Raw genomic sequence first — 21,454 nt, 5'->3', positions numbered from 1 at the left:
TTGTATATTTTACTATATAATCAAGTTTTCTACAATAAAACTAAAATTTAGAAGCTGCTCCAACAAGACATAAAATAAAATTTATTTTATATAAAAACCATATGAAAACTGTAATTTGTTTTCAGCAGCAACACAACCTTACTTGCAAAGAAACAGTTAGCAGAAAGAGTTAATATAATTAAAACATCAGGTAATTATTATTAAAAAAATATAAAATAAAATAATGTTTTACTCATTAAAAATGCTAAATACCAGAGTTTTAATAAGAATAAGAGCATTAGCAAACATTAACTTAACATCACCATGTTGTTAAACCATCGATCTCATAATTAATAAGAGGTTCTAGCTTAACAAATTCAGTTCTATGAAGCAATGGAATAGCTGGAGGTTCAAGTCCTATTTGCCAAGCAGCTTCTGCTTTTGTTCATTTTCAAGAAGTTCTCTGATTGTCAGCGTGAAATTTTATAAAATATACACTTAAAATAATAATATAATTATTTAAATTTTACAAATATCAACCAAGTTGGCATTGTAATTAATTAACATTTTTTATTACTACCATGTTATACAGTGGAATGATTTACTTTATTAATGCATAGTCAAAACAATTCAGCCACCATTGGTAATCAATTATTCTCAAAATCATTTTTTTAATTCACCAATGGAAATCCTTTTTTAATTTATTAACATAAAATATCTCAACTAATTTACAAATTAATTATTTCATGATCACAATGAAGAAAATATTCCAAAGAACATGTTAGTAACAGATTAATATAAACTTACAATTTTCTGAGTGTATCAAGCACATTTTTATCTTTGCTGATAATATCTGCAATAATATATGACACCCCATTTTCAATGTCACTTAATGTTGTTAAACCATCAATCTCATAATTAATAAGAGGTTCTAGCTTAACAAATTCAGTTCCATGAAGCAATGCAACAGCTGGAGGTTCAAGTCCTATTTGCCTAGCAGCTTCTGCTTTTGTTCGTTTACTACCAACTTTGTATGGTGCATACTATAAAAAATAAAATTATTAAAAAAAAAAAAATACAATAAGATAAAAAGAAATGTATCAACATTAAATAAATTCAGTTTGTACATAAATCAGGAAATCTCTAACTGCTATGTTGTAAAACCTTCAGTTTTACCATACTAAACAGATAATATTATTTCCTGGTAATTAAATGCAGAATATAGGAGGAAAGCAAAGTTAATCTTAAATCTAATCCTAACGTACTAGTACCTTTCATAAAAGTTAATATTTTAAGAATATTTAAATAGTTTAAGAATTGTTTCTTTTTAAATCTAGTTATATCTTATTTAAACTTCTAATGTTAAATGCCGTGACTCAAAAAATCCCTTAAATCTTAAATTTTCTGATTGGCATCTTTTCTGAATTCCCAATCTTAAGATCCAGTTGCTGACTACTTTACTTCTATATTATAATTAAGAGGACTGCAATTTATTGAGTTACAAGAGAAGGGGAGTAAAGGAAACATTTTCATAAAAATGTAGCTCTAAATATCCAGTGTTTTCAAATTGAGCTATAATTTTTTATTATTCAGGTCATATGAACCACCAATTAGTTGTACTCAAAATAAATAAAAAGGCTAAAGTACTTTTTCAATTATCATTTCTTAGTATACCCTTTCCTTAGGCTACTTATTAGTTACAAAAATATTTTTAATTAAATTTAGTATTCCATTAAAGCTTCCAACATTAAACTCCACAATGAGAAGAAATAAAAACATCAATTTATTTAGCAGTTATTTAAAATTTGTAGTAGATAAATTTGATCTCAAAATCTCACAAACCATCGCAGAAGAGATATTTAATAAAGTACAAAAATAAATAAATACGATACTTACAATATGTTCAAGTTCAGAAAAACTTCTAGCACCTAACACACATTGTTCTAAAATTGAACAAAGTTTGCCAGATTTATTTAACATTTTTAAAATAGAGCTCTGTTTCGTCTGTATTCCTCTGTAAAAAAAAAAAACACATTTCAATATCAATTAACAAGTAGTATAATACTGTACCACCAACTTTGACTAATTTTCTAAACTGTAAACATAAATGTAATAAAATTATTGAGAATTTCCCATACCAATTTCATAAGACATCCATACTGATTGAAATTCAAGCATTAACACAACTATTTGGTGTATCTAGGTAATAATATAAGGCAATTATATGAGGCTTGGCTGATAAATTCTACAAACTAGTGTGTTATGTGGAGACAAAAGGTACTATCGAGTTGGGTGTGACAGCACATGATAGCTAAAATCCCCCTTTACAAATCTGTGATAATGTGTTGAAATCTGTTTACTGGTTTGTTTTCAGTAGCAGTTAAAATGGAGTCAAGTGTGGTCAATATGTCAACACGGTTAAAACAGCGTGCAGTGATAGAATTTTTAACAGCAGAAAATGTGAATCCTACGAATATTTTTCATTGTTTAAAAGCGGTTTACAATAGTAAAACTGTTAACAGGAGTACTGTGAATAGGTGGGTGTCGAAATTTTGTGAATGTGAACCTGGTAAAGCAACAATTGAGGGCGCACCTCGCATTAGACGACCAGTTTCTGCGACTGACAAGGTATCGAAAGGAGGTGGGCGATTTGCTTCAAAGTGACCGGCGATCACCCAGCAATGCATTGCTATTCAGTTAGGCATACCCAAAGAACAAGTAGGCCATATTATTGGGCAATTGGGTTACTGTAAAATCTGTGCATGAAGGGTAGCACACAAACTGACAAACGAAAACAAGCAGTGTCATAGCGAATGTTACAAAGAACTTTAACAGTGCTATCGTACTATCGTGCTGAAGGAAATGACTTCCTTTTCAATAGTGTAAGAAAAAGGCAAAGCATGGAATACAGAAATTACAAATCGCCAAAACCCAAAAAATTCAAAACTCAAGCCTCGGCAAAGAAACACCTTTTGACAGTGTTTTGGGACATCAAGCACGTTAATGTGACAGTATCTGGAACATGGGTTGACTGTGAACTCTAAACAGTACACTGAGACATTAAGATACCTCAGACGATGAGTATGTTGCGTACAAAAGACCACCATGCCCATAATCTTGCAACATGACAATGCACGACCTCACATATCACATGCCATCACAGACGTTCTCCCCAAGCTGGAGTTTGAGCCTATTCTGCATCCACCATATTCACCGGATTTGACTCTGTGTGAATTCCACTTCTTCCCTCATCTCAAGAGGGACCTCTAAGGTAATCATTACACCACCGATGATGAGGTGAAGGAAGCTGTGGCCATTTGGATCCAAGAAAAACCGCCAGAATGTTTCAGTGATGGAATGCAAAAACTTGTCACACTTTGGGAAAAGTGTATAAACAGGGATTACCAGGTGTGTAAATACGAAATCAAAATTTTCCCATAGATGGCCCTAGCTGTCAATATAGTTACCATCAAATCGCATCATTGGTGCCATTTTCTTTCTTTGACACCTGACAAAGATTTTCAACTCAACAATACAAGTTTCATACAACAACATAGTTTTAATTAGTACTGAACATGTTGAGTTTTGTACCTACAAACTACGATTTGCAGACAGCATTGATTTTCTGTTACCATTTAAAGAAAACTGCTGCAGAATCGCATCAGTCAAAGACGGTGAGCATAGTCTTGATAAATCAAGTGCTTTGAGTGGTTTAAAAAATTCAAAAGTGGTGATTTTGATGTGAGAAACAAAGAACGTGGAAGACCACCGAAAAAGTTTGAAGATGCGAATTGCAATCATTGTTGGATGAGGATTATGCTCAAACGCAATAACAACTCACAGATTAATTAAATGTAGCACAAGAAGTCATCTCCATACGTTTGAAAGCTATGGGAAAGATCCAGAAGATGGGAAAATGGGTTCCACATGAACTGAATGAAAGACAGCAAGAAAACCGAAAAACCAGTTGTGAAATGTTGCTCACCAGGTACAAAAGAAAGTCATTTCTCCATCAAATTATGACAGGTGATGAAAAGTGGATATATTTTGAGAATCCCAAGCGTAAAAGATCATGTGTAATTCCAGGCGAACAATCGACATCAATTTCAAGGCCAAATCACTATAGAAAGAAGACAATGCTCTGTGTTTGGTGGGATCAAAAGGGTGTGATCTATTATAAGCTGCTAAAACCTGGCAAAACAGTTAATAGTGAACGCTACCAACAACAAATGATCGACTTGAATCAAGCATTGCGTGAAAAACGAAAAGAATATCAAAAAAGGCAACAAAAAGTGATTTTGCTTCATAATAATGCACCAACACACACAGTAAAACTGGTCTAGGAAACAATTGGGGCGTTCAGTTGGGAAATACTTTTGCATGCGGCTTACTCACCAGTCTTGGCTTCGTCCAACTACTGTTTATTTGCATTGATGGGACATGCACTTGTTGAGCAGCACTTAACTTCTTATGAAAATATACGAAAATAGCTTGATGCCTGGTTTGCCTCAAAACAGCAACAGTTTTTTTGGTGTACCATTCATAAATTGTCAGAGAGATGGGAAAAATGTATAGCTAGTGACGGAAAATATTTCAAATAAAATATTTTTTATCATTTTCATACAATAAATGTGTATTTTCTACACAAAAATTCCGGTTTCATATTTACACACCTAGTATGTTGAAAAATAAATAATATATTTTGTATCTACGGTATTATTGTACTTTTATTCAATTTTTACTTCATTCAAATATCTCTTTTCATTCTAATGCTACACGTATATGTGCAAAATTTATCAGCCGAGCCTCATAAGTGGGTGAGAATATCATTATGTTTAAACAATAAATTTAATATACTATTGATTTACTATAGAAAGTTATGCAAATCCTATACTTACATGGAATACTTACAACAAATCTCTCGCATGTGTCCTACAAGCAGGACGCATGTGAGGGATTTTTTACACTTTATATGCTAGTACAACCAAAGTTTTTAAATAAATACATACATTGTTCTCATAAATAGAAGTATATTAATTTGTGATCCACAAGCCATTATGTATTCCAATCCTTCTTAGGACTATTAATAAACTGAACTTTCAATTTATATAGCAAGTCACCATTGTGATTTAGCTGGAGCTGTCTCCTGTAATGGATATATTTATCCTCTCACTCACTTACAGTAGGTAGTTCTTGTTATAAACTAAGTGAAGTGGTGTATCCTAGAAAACTTTTTAAAAAAATATCTACTGATAGGCCGTTGCATTTTAGGCAGAAACTGACAAACTATGTAGAAAATTACACAAAAAATAAACTTACTTAATAGTTTCATAAGAATCTTTGGCGTTTCTCAACATTTCTGGGTCCATATTTCCAGTAAGCTCTTTACGATATCTTGCTATAAATGGAATAGTATTATCATTTTCAAATAATCTAACAATATTTCTAGCTATTCCAATATCCAGTTCAATCATTTCAGCAAGAAGATCAGCAGGTTCCCAAGCTGGATTAGGCACCTGAACAGAAATACAAACTTAAAATTTGAATTTTAAAAGGTTGCATTTTCATAAAATTAGATTGGTGCATAAGTCACTTGACACTTGTTGATAAAAGTACTGAATTTACTTTATTTTATTTATTACAGACAATACTTACAATTATATTTTATGTTAAAAATGTTTTCCATTTTCATTAATATATTTTTGCAGTCTTTTGGAAACACTTTTATATACTCTATGGCAGTCCAAATCATTGACTGTGTCGTAAATGTAATCTTTCAGTTCGTCAATAGTATGAGGCTTTCTAGAATAAATAGACTCCTTGACAACACCCTGTATGAAAAAATCCATTGGTGTAATATCTGGTGAATGTGAAGGCATGTCAATATTGGTATGTTGAACAATCACTCTTATGCCAAACGTTTCATTCAAATAATCGTGGACTGCAGTGGTGTAGCACCAACATGTTGGAAGTAAATTTCTTGAATTTTTCAGCACACGTCATGAGTCCTGGTACCACGTAATTTTTAAGAATGTCCAAGTATTTATCTCTTGTCAGTGTTCCTTCAAAAAAGTATGGTCCGAGTACGCCAAAAGGTGATATTGCCCCCCAAACACTCACACCTAGTTGATTGAGTTGTTGCTCTAACAAAAGATGTTGGTTTTCAGGCAGGTATGCCTATTAACTTCCCCACTTAACTTAAAATTGACCTCATCAGATCACACAATTTTAATGAATAACTCCAGATCTTGTTTCTGTTTGTTAAGCATCAATTCACAAAACTGAAGTCAATCCGGGTCATCTTCAAGTAGCCCATGATGGAAACGTGAAATGTAAGCTTTAAATTTATGTTTGTGTAACATTCTTTGTATGGACCTTTGTGAAAACCCCAGCTCAGAGGCTTATCATCTTGTTGATTTTTGTGGACTTTGCATCACTGCTAAACATCCGCGCAATTTGTTTCCTCTGTTGCGACTGTTATTTGACCAGATCTTGGTGCATCCATACCAGATCCATGTTGATCAAATTTATCTCGTAAGTCGTACACTATTTGTCTGGTGGGAAGTTTGATGCAAAATGTCTACCCCATTCATTAATAACTCCAGTAGCACCACTTTTATAAAACATTTTTAAAGCAAAAATCCTTTCTTCTTTCGTTAACATTGTTACAACTACTTAACACAGAAAACCAAATCAGACACTACAGTTCATTTTAATACAGATCTAAAGAGTTAGTTGTTTGTCATTGAACTGCCAACTTGACATGGCTGAATTATCAACATTCTGTAATATTAACATCATGGACTAAAACTGTATACCACATTTTGGTGTTAATTTTTTAAAAATTTCTTTACTGTTCATAATTATTTTTTACCTAGTGTCAAGTGACTTTTGCGTCACTTTGTATGTAAAACTGATAAAGAAGCAACTGGAAATTTTTGCACTAGGTTTTAATAAAATTTTAAAATATTTACATTATTTTAAAATGAACATCAGCCCTTCAAAATTGTCATATTGGGAATGAATATAGTGACAGAAAGACTACTTCAGAAGAGTAAAAGATTTGAGAAGGAATTACCATAATTTTTCTGTCAAAAACAGTATCCTTCTGAGGGAAGTTTGTGGTAGAGGAGCATGTTGTATAAAACAGCCAATTTTCAGGTTGTTTTTTTTTTTTTTGGTACATCTCTCAAAACATCACAGTAAAAGTCAAAATTCACTAACACTGGGAAAAAAGATTCTTGATGAAAGAAGTCCTTTTTGTAAACAAAACAAAAAAACCCATGAGAACATACTTCAGACCTAATGTGTCTTCTAGACTTGAACAATGCTTTGTCTCCAAACAGTCACAATCTTACTTTTAATCAACCATGGATATTTAGAGATGGAATTTCTATCCTTGTTTGTTATTTTTTGAAACTCAGGACACATATAAACATAGTATTACTATTAATCAAATGCAAAGAGATAGACTTTGCAGCAACAGGATCCATAATCAAATTCATGATTAATTTCTCCATATCCGATTCCAACTATATCACAAGAATCAATTAGATTATATATCAAGGATGATTTTGTAAACTTTGCTGGTGGCTGACTATCTTAAGCAAGTGAATTCTTTAATCGATGCTCTACTGTCATTGAAACAGATATGTCAGTCAAAAACCTGTGATTGACCTAAAAGATTTCCTTAAATATTTTCAAATTTAATGAAGCATTTTAAAAGCCTTGATAGTTTATTTATCAAGGTACATTCAAAATGTGAAAAAACACTATTTGACCTTATAAGCTAATATAAACCAATTTAACATAAGGAATTAAAATTATATATAATAATAGATCTCATATACAAAATACAATGACACCTGACAGACTGATTCATTAGGTTTGGGAGCAATGTACCATCAATATTCCAAGCAGTTTCATTGCATGGTACAGTTCAAGAAATTTACCATCATGATGGTAACATTGCATCATAACAGTATTTATGTTCATACATCGTATGAAATACTACAGAATGCTATGAAATAGTAAGTTATATTATAGAATGTAAAAGCATTCAAGTACTGGATAATATAAGTTGCACTATACCACAGATTATCTACCAACAATCAGTATGTAATTACTTGAACATGACTATAATGATAATAAATTAATATTGTTATCTGTGAAGGATGACTGTTACTTCAGCTAGCAGTCACAATCTAAGCAAAAATGCTTCCTCTAAAGAAAATTTGACTACAGAAGTTTAGTTAGAAGAAATCTTTGAAAAAAAATTTTAAGCAACGAGTGATTTTCATGTATTCAAGGAAGAAATAGATATCACTTAAGTTTTTTTAAGAATCTAAACCAAATAATATTACTTTATGTTCCACACAGTTCATATGTTGTCAATATTTCAACTATGTTTAATTTATTAATGCCTAGGGTTGCCAAACGGCACCCACAATTCTTTATTCTCTATGAACCTTAATTTCAGAGGTGCTGTTAGTAAAATAAGATTTTAATGCTTTGTAAGGTTGGTAACACTGGGTACAACCATTTCTATTTTTAATACGCCAGTTAGTGTGACTATATGCTTCATTTTTGTGATTATTATGTCTAATAACACAAAGAAAAATACTACAGCGACATATCTTGCAAAGTGAATTTTCAAATATTTCTACCATGACATCACCATTTAAAAATATCTGGGAAACTTTTTCCTGGATTATTCACAAAACAGTTTTCTAATATTAATGTTTTTTAAAAACAGTATTTTTGAAACTAATTCACAATGAGGGCTTTCAGGTTTCTGAGGATGAATGAAATACTGATGTTACTAGAAGATGAAGTTCTTATTTTTCTGGTTGAATCTGTATTTATTGAACCACCTGATCCTGTAGTACATTTAGATGAATATTCAGCTGATGAAGATGATGGTGAACTGATAAATAACTTGAGCAAATGTCAGCTATTCACTGGAGCTGAAGTAGTTTTTTCTGATTCGCGAAAAATTGGCGTCAATCAGTCTACTGGCTTTGCACTTGATAACATACCTGTTAGTCAACAGCATAGTAATGATTCAGATAGCCCTCCTCCTTGTTCAAGTCATAATATGATGGAAGTATTGCTTTAACTAGGAAGTCTTCCTAGTAGGTCTAAAGCACCACCACGTTAAAAAAAATTGTTTCAAGAATGTGGACAAGCAATGACATATCAGGGCACAACAAAGATTTTCTGCAAAGTAATTATAAAAAATATCATGAAATGTCTGTTACTTTCGAATTATTTTTTGATGATGAGTTCCTAAATGTATAGGTGACTGAGACTAGCTGTTCATAAATAACCCTTTTCATAAATAACCTGAATCCTTTCATCACCAAGAAATAAAAGTATTTCTACTAATTATGTCTGGCTACAAAATATTGCCAAGAAAATTTTGATACTAGGAAAAGAGTTCTGATATGAGAAATGAACTTTGTACGGGTTAATGAGAAGGGATCGGTTCTATCAATAAATAAGTTCATTCACTCTACAAACAACGTAGACTTTGTTGCAAATGACAAAATGTAAAAAAATTTGCTCTTTTGTAAATCTTTCAAAAAAATAAATTTGCAGAAAATCTTGTTTCCAATCATTCATTGGCCTATGATAAGTCCAGAATAGAATACTTTGGCAAGCACGGCTGCAAACAGTGTTTGTTTTGGGTATAAGGTATATTGTCTTAATTTTCCAAATGGGGATTTCTGTAACTTCAAAATAAATCTGGGGAAATCAACTGTTAGCAATGGTAAATACAAAATTTTGTATGGAAAAGCAGCTTCACCACTAAATGCGATGAAAGATGAATTTTCCAAACACAAAAAAATATTTGCTATATAACTTTTATTTTGACTGTCTTTTTACAGGAATGGATTTACTGAACACACTGAAATACAGAGGTTATACTATAACAGCAACTATGAGGGAAAATAGGATTCCTAAAGACTGCCCCTTGCTATCCAAACACTATTAACAAAAAATCCAGAGGAAATTATGCACATTATAAAACAGAGACTAAAATACAATAATTGTTAAAAGGAAAAGACAGTGATATTGAGTGTGTTGCTTCTAATAATCATGGCATAAATCCAGTTTGTAAGGTTGAGTGATACTCACTGCCAGAGAAAAAAATGACTCAAGTCTAGTGACCAAATCTGATCACTGATTATGTAAAAAATATGAGAGGGGCTGACACAATGGGTCAAAAACCGAATAATTACAGAAATGGGGTTTGTGGCAAAAAGTGGTGAGGCCAATTTTCACATACCTTATCAATGTATCAATTGTAAACACCTGGATTTTCATGAAGGAATGCAGAATTAACTTACGCCAGTTGGAATTCAGAAGAACTACAGCCAATAACAATCTACAGATTTATATATTGGGACTAAAAGCAGTGGAGCATACACCGTCTTACTCAAGTGCTACTTCACACAGATAATTATATTTTTATATTATATTATTTCTAATATTATTTATATTTATTAAATATAAATATATTTTAAATATTATTTTATATTTTTTTAATTTTTCTACCAAAATTAGGAAAATATAAAAAAAATATGATAATAATGGATAAAAATTCGACATGAAGAAAGAACTGTAAACTCAATTCTAAACAAAGACAATGAAAACACCAAGCAGTGCCATATGGCAATTGCTGCTTGTGCTCAGCAAAGCAGTATAAGTGTCTAGCAATGCCAGCCGGCATTCACTGAATTTTTGTGCTAATGTTTACATATGGCTTCAATAATAATATAATGACCATTTTTGTTGTGAAAATAACAATAATGAAAGGATATTTATAATAAAAAAAGAAAAGTGTACCGAAAAATTAATTTAGGCAACGAGTCAAGGTGTTTAATTTAGAGAAACTATGGGTAGAAAATAAGGATCTACTATTTCTTTATTATTGAAGAGAATGCATGATACACAGCTTGTTACAAGCTATGAATACAAGGAAATTGGATATAGTATATTTCCTGTAATGGGTGCAATATTCTATACATGCATAAAATTATTAGTAAAGGTAAAAATCAATGTATGTGTTATTTCATCCTTCACACAGAACTCAAGAGATTTATGCTTTAATATTATGAACAAGTACCAATATTTCTGTAAATGTACTTGGTACACTTTACAGTACAGTACTTATAATCAGCTGTACTTACAACAACTCATAATGTAGAACATAAATGTATCAAGAAGTAATTAAATTAATATGATTTTAACAAATTGGATGTTTATTCTACTGTAGGATAATCATTGTATTAAGTAATTATTATACTGTTCTATAACTTGGTATATATAATTAAGTATATTGAACTAACAATTGGTCTATCAAAAGCAGGCTGATTGGTTTACATTTATATCTTAGAATACTTTATTTGTTTAAAATCTATGTTTAGTGGAAACAAAATTACAGTAAATGTTAAAAAATAACTGCAGCTTTAATACAACTAAAAAATTATATTATTTTAAATGAAAAAAAGCTTGTTAAGATAATATGCTTTAAAAAAAGAATATTATAATAATTAAAGTATATTCTTATGCAAGAATTGCTAAAATATGTAATAAATTTCGGGATGACTGTGTAAGAACATCTGAAAATCACTAAAAAAAATATGTATTATATCATTAACTTGGAGGGAACTCAGTCTAACCCACAATAATAAAAAAATTGTTAAACAGCAATCACACTAACTGAAGTGAAGTATATTTTACCTTCATTGTCAAAGAAGTATTTTTAGCAAGATATTAGATAATCAAGAACAATATGAGATTTAAAAGGCCAATGAAAGATCTTGTTAGGTGACATTATGAATGATGCAATAAAAAAAATTAATATATCTGAGGCATCACAGAAAGAAATTTAGAAAAAAAGAACAATGCAAACTTAATGGAGTTTTAATAAAAATATTACTATGAACTTGTAGAAAATTATACTAATTGTGATTATATTAATTTATTTTCCTTGCGCAAGAAGTCTAAAACAGAAAATAATATCAGACTATCCTAAGAAACATCCTGTTTAATTTTTTTATTTATATTTTTTAAAGAATTAATGAAAAATTTTAATTTTATTTATCAAAATTTATAAAGTTCAGTTGACAAGAGGTTGGGGATGAATTGTTGAACTTGTGACTAGCATGACTAGCTTCTTGCTACCTACTAAATCTCACCCACACTACACCAATAGTACTTCACTGTACTATTAGAGGTCCAATACTATTTCAAATACCCCAAATAGAGCTGCTCCTTATCTATGAGTTAATTCTTTCTAAGTAAGCATTGATGAGTAACAGTTAATTAACAAAAATCACCTACGAACCCCCCTCCCTTAAAATGGCAAACTTATATGCTCATATGTAAAAATTAAATATTAAGAGATAATTTAAAAATAATTAAAATAGTAATCATTTAATATTGTACTTACGACTTTTTCCAATGCAATCCCATAACAAGGGTTAAGGCTTATCACCTAGAAACTTTGTTCTAATAGGCCAAACATAAAATCAATTTTTTGCTTTCATCCCATGATGCAAAAGAAACTATAGATTTATGATATAAAGAATTAACTTACATATGGAGGAGTTCATCCTCCATATAGTCCTGATCTTGCCCCTTCTGACTACCACTTCAAAGAGGCATTAAGGGGCCGTCGATTTACCTCGGACAAAACATTGAAAGAAGTGGTGCATTCCTGGCTCACAGCTCAACCAAAAACCTTCTTATATGAGGGCATCAGGAAGCTTGTGCAACGATGGACCAAGTGCATTGAAATGCAAGGGGACTATGTTGAAAAATGATGTACATGTAAGTTTCCTATTTGTATTGCAATAAAATTTAAAACTATATTGTGGATAATAATTGACTTACCCTTGTATGTCTTGTTTAAGTTCATAGTCATAAAATATATCAATGAAATAACTCCTACTCCTTGTTCATTAAAAAACTCATAAATCAAGAATAAAATTAAAATAGTTAAAACCACAGCATATCTCTGAAAACTATCTCCTTAGGAACTGTACAAACGTAAACTCATTTCATAACCTGCACGCAGCATGTCCTAAATAGTCCAAGTCAAAGATGTATATTTCTTCTAATCCACCAGAAAAATTTAAGGAAAATCCTTATTGATAAGGTTTCTCTTCATAAAGGGTAAATAACCTACCTATTGAATAAAAAGAATTTTAAAAAAGTAAAAAAAAAATCTTATTATTTTTAATAATAATGGAAGGGTATACAAAATTTCACAGCATAACACAGACTGCTTCTTCCAACCACTGCAGTTCTAAATTCTACATGAATATATTACTTCTTTACTGGGTATTATATTGAATACAGAACTTTCATTGTGATTTTTATTACATACAAAAATAAATATAAATAATGTACGATATTACTTTTAAAATTTCAACCATACAAACCTATATAATGAACATTTTAAAAGTACATTTTCAAGCTAATGATGAATTTAACCACCAAGCTTATTTACTTTCAACGCCAACCTTCATGAGAAAACCATGAAAATGGATTTTATTACTTTTTTTTTTTCTAAGTAAGATAGTTCTATTAATTTCTTTAATATCAATTGTCATTGACATTGCTGGTAAGATGTAAACATTAAATAATGTTTTAACTAATTAAGCGGGTAATAACCAATCTTCAAGTTCAGAAATTGTTTTTGATTCTTAATTTATACGCGTTTTAAATTTTATAAGTTAATAAACATTAAAAGCTATCACGACAATATAAAAAAGAAACATTTGCTACTAACCATGTAATAGACACCTGTGAGGTGGTTAGCAAATTTCACAAGTCCATCAACACTGACACAACCATAATATTCTTATATATTTAACAGACTTGAATACTATGAAATATAAAACATATAAAAGCACTTAACAATATACTAAACAAACTGACAATTTCAACAACATTCTTAATAGACCAGTGTTAGTATTAATATAGTGAGTGTATATTAAGCTCATTTAGATTATATTTATAATTTTATTTCAATATAGAATTTCAGTGGTGCCATCTAAGAACTAACTAACTACAGCAGTAGATCGCCTACTACATTAATAATTTATAATTTATTTTATTTTTTATTGATTTGGTTAAATATGCTACTTTTGTAATTTTAATATTTTTAAAGTCAAATTCATTTCCAGCCAAAAATATTACAAATTAATTTTTGAAACTTTGAAAATATCTTTCCAAAAAAGTTTTTAAATGCAGAATTATTTCCATTTTAGGATAAGCAATGTATTAAAATGAAGGGTTAAATACACCTCTGAACATTCAGATATCTATTGAAAACAACAATAATTAGGAAATCTTAATGTGGTTGAAAGTGTCAAATTTAAATAAATCTTTAACAGACTGACATAACAAGAAAAAATTATATCAATAAGTAGTAGAAAAACTGTACAGGATCTGTAACTGGTTATACAAGTTTATTATAGAAAGCAAAACTAATTTAATAACAATTAGAACTTACTTCATATGGTTTTTCATCATTTGAAAGTACTCCCAAATCATTTTCATCATCTTCAAATTTAGTTTCAGTTTTTATTTTCAGTTCAATCTCATCTTTTACTTTTATCTCTGTTTTTATTTTTGGCTTAATTTCTTTTTTTACTTTAACACCAGGTTCCTTTTTTACTTTAACACCAGGTTCCTTTTTTACTTTAACACCAGGTTCTTTTTTTACTTTAACACCAGGTTCCTTTTTTACTCTGACAAGATTTTTTGGTTCCTTTTCTATATTAACATGTTCTTTAATTTTAAATGCATCATTTTTACATTTTTTAGGAGGTGGTTTTTCGGTTTTTACTTTCTTTTTCACCTCACTCGTTTTCTCTTCTGGAACCCAATCCTCATCTTCATCATCAGAAATCTTACGTTTTCTTGAACGTTTCTTGATTGGTTCTTCTAAATCTGATGAATTACTGCTATCGAGGCTCGCCATTTTAAATTAAATTATCCTGAACCTAGAAAAAAATCCCAGGTTATTTTTACTTACAATTAATTTCCATATTAACAAATATACACAATCTAAAATGGATAAATTATTTGTTATTGCACCACCACTTTTTGTCATTTTTTGATGCAGCTTGTTTGTCAAAAAAAATTGTATTAAACAAAAAATACATCTGTTAGCGAGCACTGGTTGTTTGTTTGGATTATGTTGACTCAGTGTACTGACGAATTGCACATACATCAACACAACCTACGCTTGCTAATCTCATCTAATTAATGTTAAATATGCATATTACATACTATTTAATGCTAATTAGATAAGGATAGTGCATGAAGCAAGTGTAGGTTATGTTTGGTTAGATTACATTGATATACATACGATTTGTTAGTACACGGAATCAACATAATCTGAAGTGTTTTGTCATTTTTATTTTTCATTAAAAAATGTACTTTTTCCATCTTAAATATACATTATTATTTATCTTCTCATGAAATCTAAAGAAGTTGTATAAAAGAAGTGGTAGTGTGAAAACAAACAAGTACTAAAAAATATTTTGGTAATCACAAACAACTGAAAATCTGCTATAGCATTTATCTTTTAGATAACCTGTCGTAATAATATACATTACTAATTTTCAATCAATTTTAAAGAAAACATTTAAATGATAAATTGTACATGAATAATTAGTTATCACCATAATAATATGAACCAAATCAAATCCACTAAAACAATTAATTTAAAAAAAAATGAAAATTATAAAAGTATTAATTACCTTAAAACAATTAAATAAAAACTTTAGTAATAAAGGCATAAATCTGCAATAAACTGGATACCTAATGAAAAAGTGTTAGATATCTCACAATAATATTGTGAAATATAAATCATGAATTAGGGATATTACCTACAAAGCAGTCACTTGCCTGTTAGTAGTAAAAACTAAAATTATATTGAATATTTGCAGTCAAGCACACACTAGTTACACATTCACCAATAGCAATCACATACAATTACAACATATGCATACCTCTTTCACACATACACTTAAATTCTTTATATCAACCAAAGAAAAAAAATTACAATAAAAAACCCTTAAATTTTGAACTTTGTAAATTTTCAACTGATATTAACTAAATATAGTACTCTCATCTTTATATATACTTGTTAGAGAAAAAATATCCATTGATGGAGCTTAAATTGAAACTCATGTATACTGCAAGCTTGGACTAAGAAAAAATAAATAAAAGGCCTTCAAAAATATATGGCAATATAAAATATATGATAAAAGTTAAGACAGTATAACAAGATTAATTTCTTACAAACTGTACCCGCACCTTCATATTTAAACAATTTTTCTGGAAATATAAAATAAACAAAAATACAAATTTAAATGAGCTCACATTCTGACTGAATATATGAGTGAATGCAATTCTTTTTTCTTTATTAAGTTTAATTTTTTTGCTAGAATCACAATATGCCAGAAAAATGCTAATAATGCAGTTTTTTTAACAAAATGATAACTTATAAAAGTTAACAAAATCTATATAAAAATGCGTTTAAATCTTTTACTTTATAATTTGTGCACTATGGCAACAAGATGAAGTATAATTACCCTACTTCCTTTTTCCTTGTTTAATTAGTGATGAAGTTTTTAGTTCTGAAAAATGCCCAATTAGGATTGAGACCCAGAATGTTCCACATGTAATATAAATCGCTACCACTTCTTCATGGAGTGAAAACATACTTTCATACTAATTATAGTAAAATTTTCATACATATCACTTCGAGTGAATAAAAACATAATCACTAACCAAGCAACTTACTCCTACACAAAATTTTCAAATTGGCCATAATCAAAGCAAATAAGTAAGCAATTATAATTTTTGTTTTTTGTTCAGGCAGGAAAATAGAAACTGGTGATCGCAATGTGAAACAAGACAAAACCATTACAACTTATCCACAAAATATTAAAAACTATCAGTTATAAAAAGAGGAAACTGCACAATTCTGATTAAAAGAATGGCAGAATTGACAATGCTTTACGCCTATAACAATGCAAAATTAATTATAACTAAAATCACACCAAACATTTTTAACAGTAAATAATAAAGAAAGTTCGAAATTGTTGCACTATAATTGTTCACTGTAGTATAGCAGATTCATATACATTATTTTGAACACAGGGTACAATTTTGTTGAAAATCTAAGGATCATTAATTTTTTTAACTAAAGAAATGACTCCATCGAATGTCTGTATTCGTATAGGGCACAAAACTCAGATAAAATGAGCGGTTATTAGCTAATGAGCAAACGGCAATATAAAAATTAAAAAACATACGTGCTCTAAGATAAAAATATAAATTCTTACTCTATAAATACACAACACAATACCTCAAGAAAAATAATACTTAAAAAATATTAAAATTCTTATTTTATGAAAATCTATAATTGAATAGTTGCATGGAGATACGTCAATCATTAACGGATAATTACAAACATTAATAGTAAATAATAACCAAAGCTAGCAACAACCCGATAACAACCGCCACACACTTCTATAACGTACACACATAACAGCTGTTCGATTTTAAAAATCATTCGGAAAAAGAACAATGTTGCAAATCATGTACTGAGTAAATCTGTAAGGACGTATTGAGTTTTTATAAAAAAAAAATATTATAAATAACTAATGTAATATTCTATATTTTTAAAATTTCAAAATTGCATCGGAAATTTACTTTGAATTTTGCCTGGTTCAGCAAAGCTTTTTTGTGCGAACAATCTTAATTAATTAAAAAGGCATTTGTAACCAAAATGTTAAATATTTTTAAAACCCCGACGTGAAAAAAATGAAGTAAAAGATTGAAAAAAAAATTATAAAAGTTTTTGATATTTATAATTAAAAACCTTCAGGGGAACGTGACAACTACTTTTGTGAAAGAACAAAGTCGAGAGGTACAATAAGTACCGATTAAATGTGAAAATATACCGCATTGGTGAAACACATAAATCCACCGGCATGGTCAGTGTTAATTGCGTCTTCCCAAATCAGCTGATTTAGAAGTCGAGAGTTCCAGCGTTCAAGCTCTAGTAAAGTCAGTTATTTTTACTTTTTGAATACTAGATCGTCACACATCTCAGAAATGGTCGAACTGAGAATGTACAAGACTACACTTCATTTACACTCATACATATCATCCTCATTCATCCTCTGAAGTATTATCTGAACGGTAGTTAGCGGAGGCTAAACAGGAAAAGAAAAGTGAATACTAGATCGTGGATACCGGTGTTCTTTGGTGGTTGGGTTTCAATTAACCTACATCTCAGGAATGGTCGAACTGAGACTGTACAAGACTACATTCATACGTATCATCCTCTGAAGTATTATCTGAAAGTTAATTACCGGAGGCTAAACAGAAAAAAAAGAAGGTGAAACGTATAAATACTTTTCTTGTTTCTACGGGGGTTAATAAAATATATATATTTCTTCGGTTCTAAAAATATTATTGTTGACTATGGAAGCAGGAATTGATAAACAAAGAAAGTTGGTGTAATTGCTCACTGGTTATTAATTAAATTAACCTTAGAATTTAAAAAAACTTTAATATTTACTTTGCTGATCCATAATATTCCAGTTAATCTTGACGCAATTTTAACAAAAGTTAAAGAAATACTATAATAAAAAAGAAACTAAATCATCTCTATTTTGTAAGTAATCTCTTTCTATTATCAAGGCCTAATTTCATGTACACTGAAGATAACATCCTACCTTTACTAGTTCTTTCCTTTAAAAGTGTAAAGAATTAATTGCTCAGCATTGTAATATGGGAAGAACAGTGAACGATTAGTTCCTTCGTTCGATTCTTTATACTGAACGAAAGAATCGAGAATCTGTTTGCAGAAGAAACCGATTCTTAACAATTAATTTGATGGCGACAAGAAACCAAATCTTTCTCAATTACGATTCGATTCGTAACAATCTTTCTTGTGCTTAGCTTGTGGTGGGGGATCCTACTACCATAACGCAAGCTACCATACTAGCTTGAGTTTGTTTTCTCTATATACACAAGCGATGTATAACTTATTACATCACAATCATCAATGTTTATTGAACATTCGTCAAATTTATTACATGTGATTATAAAATATTTTCATTAATTGTGCTATTTAACCGAGTTAATCTTAAACAATTAAATTTTATCTGTTAGCCCAACACATTTTTTATATTTTATCACAGACTACAGCTAAAAATTTCTCCTTTTTTTTTTAACTTCAACTCAATAAAGTATTTATATATTTTTTCTGTTTAACCTCCGGAAGCACCGTCAGGAATTACTTCAGAAAGTGAATAAGGGTGATATGTATGTGTGTAAATGAAGTGTAGTCTTGTACAGTCTCAAGTCGACCAGTTCTGAGATGTGTGGTTAATTGAAACCCAACCTCCAAAGAACATCGGTATCCACGATCTAGTATTCAAATTCGTATAAAAGTAACTGTATTTACTAGGACTTAAACCTGAGAACTCTCGACTTCGGAATCAGTTGATTTGCGAAAACGCGTTATTTTAGAGCGAGCCTCAAAAATTGATCTGTCTGTATTTTTATTTTATCACATCGATTTTATGATTTATATTTACTTCGATGTTTTTATTAATACGCGCACAGTTACTTACACAGACACACACAAACATTTTGTTTTTAAAAATTTATGGTTCTATTATCACAAAATAAATAATTAGTTAATACTTTTCAAAAAAAACTTTACAGTATTTTACATATTTACATGAAGAAATATAATTTTTTCTAAATTCCTCGATGTAAGTCTATTTCGCCTTTCAGTTATTAACTGTCCCACTTTTGAAAAAAATCGTTCACAGGGACAGAGGTTGCAGGAATACAAAGTCTAGTTTGCATTATTTTGAATAATTTGGATAAATTAACCGCATTTCTTTCCACCAAGAGAGAGGATTTTGTGTTCTTGAGAAGAGCGGTTCATTTATATATTTATCTAGCTCTAAAATTCCTGCTACTGTTGGATTTGAATTAGTTGAAACTTGTGTTACTTTTTATCAAAATCTTCCCAAGCAGTTGAAATGCAGGGTCAATCATTTCTTCGGTTTCAAACCTATCGCCTTGTACGATCTGAATACTTCGAACTTTCTGTGAAAGTTTTGTGAAAGCATTTTGGTAAGATGCTTCATCTTTAAAGCCTTGTTTTTTTAAAGCGAGGATCTAATAGCATGCTTTCAAGCAAAATATTATTATTTTCAACAAGGATGTTCAAAATAATAATAGACTTAAGGATATGTCTATGTTGCAGTTGGTCTAACATCTTGTTACATACTTTAACGATTTCAGAATTTTGAGTAGAAGATTTAATCCTTCCAAAAACACTGTGTTGACTCTTTTTCAGCACGACACTTTCACAGTGTCTCATTCGAATCATATAAACAATTACTCACCATAGTTAATGCTTTGTTGTGTCTATCGTATTATTTTTATTATGTCATCGTATTTAGACTAATTTTTATCTAAGGATTTGCTGATGCATGACTAATGTCAACACAGAGTAGCAATGAACCAATTATTGTAGTTTGGGGACTAATGTTATAATTAATTTCTAAACAACCCTCACCCAAATATTCCTTTATATAAACACAAACAGATTGCATTAACAGTCTTCAACCGAGCATTGAGAAGTTGTATACGATCGTGAGATTGTTGTATAGTAATCTTTGCGTAATAAATGAAATAAAGTGTACGCATAAAATCACTATCATAGTGATAGTGATTTTGTGCGTACAAACAATTTATAGTAGTTTTATTGTTAGTAATTTAATATTTAATAAGTATGTGTTTGCACAAAAATTTTAAAATGGACAACGGCGTTCAATCGAAATTGAAAGGATGCATCATTCATAGTCATGGCAGAGAAATTATCTAACGTTTCAAGTTTATGTTGAAAGAAGTAGATAACAAGGCCGTGACAATTCCTTTATCAAAAAATCGAGGACGAACTGCTGTAGCATGTAGTGTGTCTGAGCGTGTGGTGACAACAATTAATAGCGAACTAAAAAAAAATAACAGATAGTGAAGACATCACTATTTTTGTTTAACCTCCGGGTCCACCATTAAATATTGCTTCAGAAGATGAAATGAGTGATTTGTGGCGTGTGTGAAAATACCATGCCTGACTGGGATTCGAACCCGGGACCTTCGGATGAAAGTTCTAGACGCTGCCACGGAGACCGCCGACAACATTTTTCAACGCCAGGCAAACGACCTACTTCAAAAACGCGTGTCATAGGAGTGAACAGAAAACTATTAATTGAAACGTCAGATGTTCGAGAACAAAGAATTCCTTAAAAATCAATCGTGTTCAGAAAATTCCAACAATGAGTCCGACGTCCAATCTCTAAAGGGTACATATTAATAATATTATTTATGCTAGCAGTGAAAATGGAAT

The 21,454-nt window shown here is 30.3% G+C and overlaps 1 protein-coding gene across 3 annotated transcripts in view; it reads right to left on the bottom strand.

The window, feature by feature from the left end:
* The window catches only part of LOC142321945 (S1 RNA-binding domain-containing protein 1), a 71,660-nt gene extending 54,081 nt beyond the window's left edge, over positions 1-17,579 (bottom strand). Inside the window, exons 1-5 of one of the 3 annotated variants that reach the window (XM_075360478.1) lie at positions 17,358-17,579; positions 14,510-15,002; positions 5,299-5,495; positions 1,876-1,993; positions 787-1,022 (exon numbers count right to left, since the gene is read on the bottom strand). In XM_075360478.1, the coding sequence (XP_075216593.1) occupies positions 787-1,022; positions 1,876-1,993; positions 5,299-5,495; positions 14,510-14,980 (1,022 nt within the window). In that variant the 5' untranslated portion in view covers positions 14,981-15,002; positions 17,358-17,579. Of the gene's footprint in view, positions 1-786; positions 1,023-1,875; positions 1,994-5,298; positions 5,496-14,509; positions 15,003-16,601; positions 16,734-17,357 lie in introns of those variants that run through there. The other 2 variants (XM_075360479.1, XM_075360480.1) reach the window with 2 other exon arrangements.
* Between the last annotated feature and the right edge of the window lie 3,875 nt (positions 17,580-21,454).

This window comes from Lycorma delicatula, chromosome 3, assembly GCF_047948215.1.
Source record: "Lycorma delicatula isolate Av1 chromosome 3, ASM4794821v1, whole genome shotgun sequence".
Classification (NCBI taxonomy): domain Eukaryota; kingdom Metazoa; phylum Arthropoda; class Insecta; order Hemiptera; family Fulgoridae; genus Lycorma; species Lycorma delicatula.
This window is presented reverse-complemented; position numbering and strand designations above follow the sequence as displayed.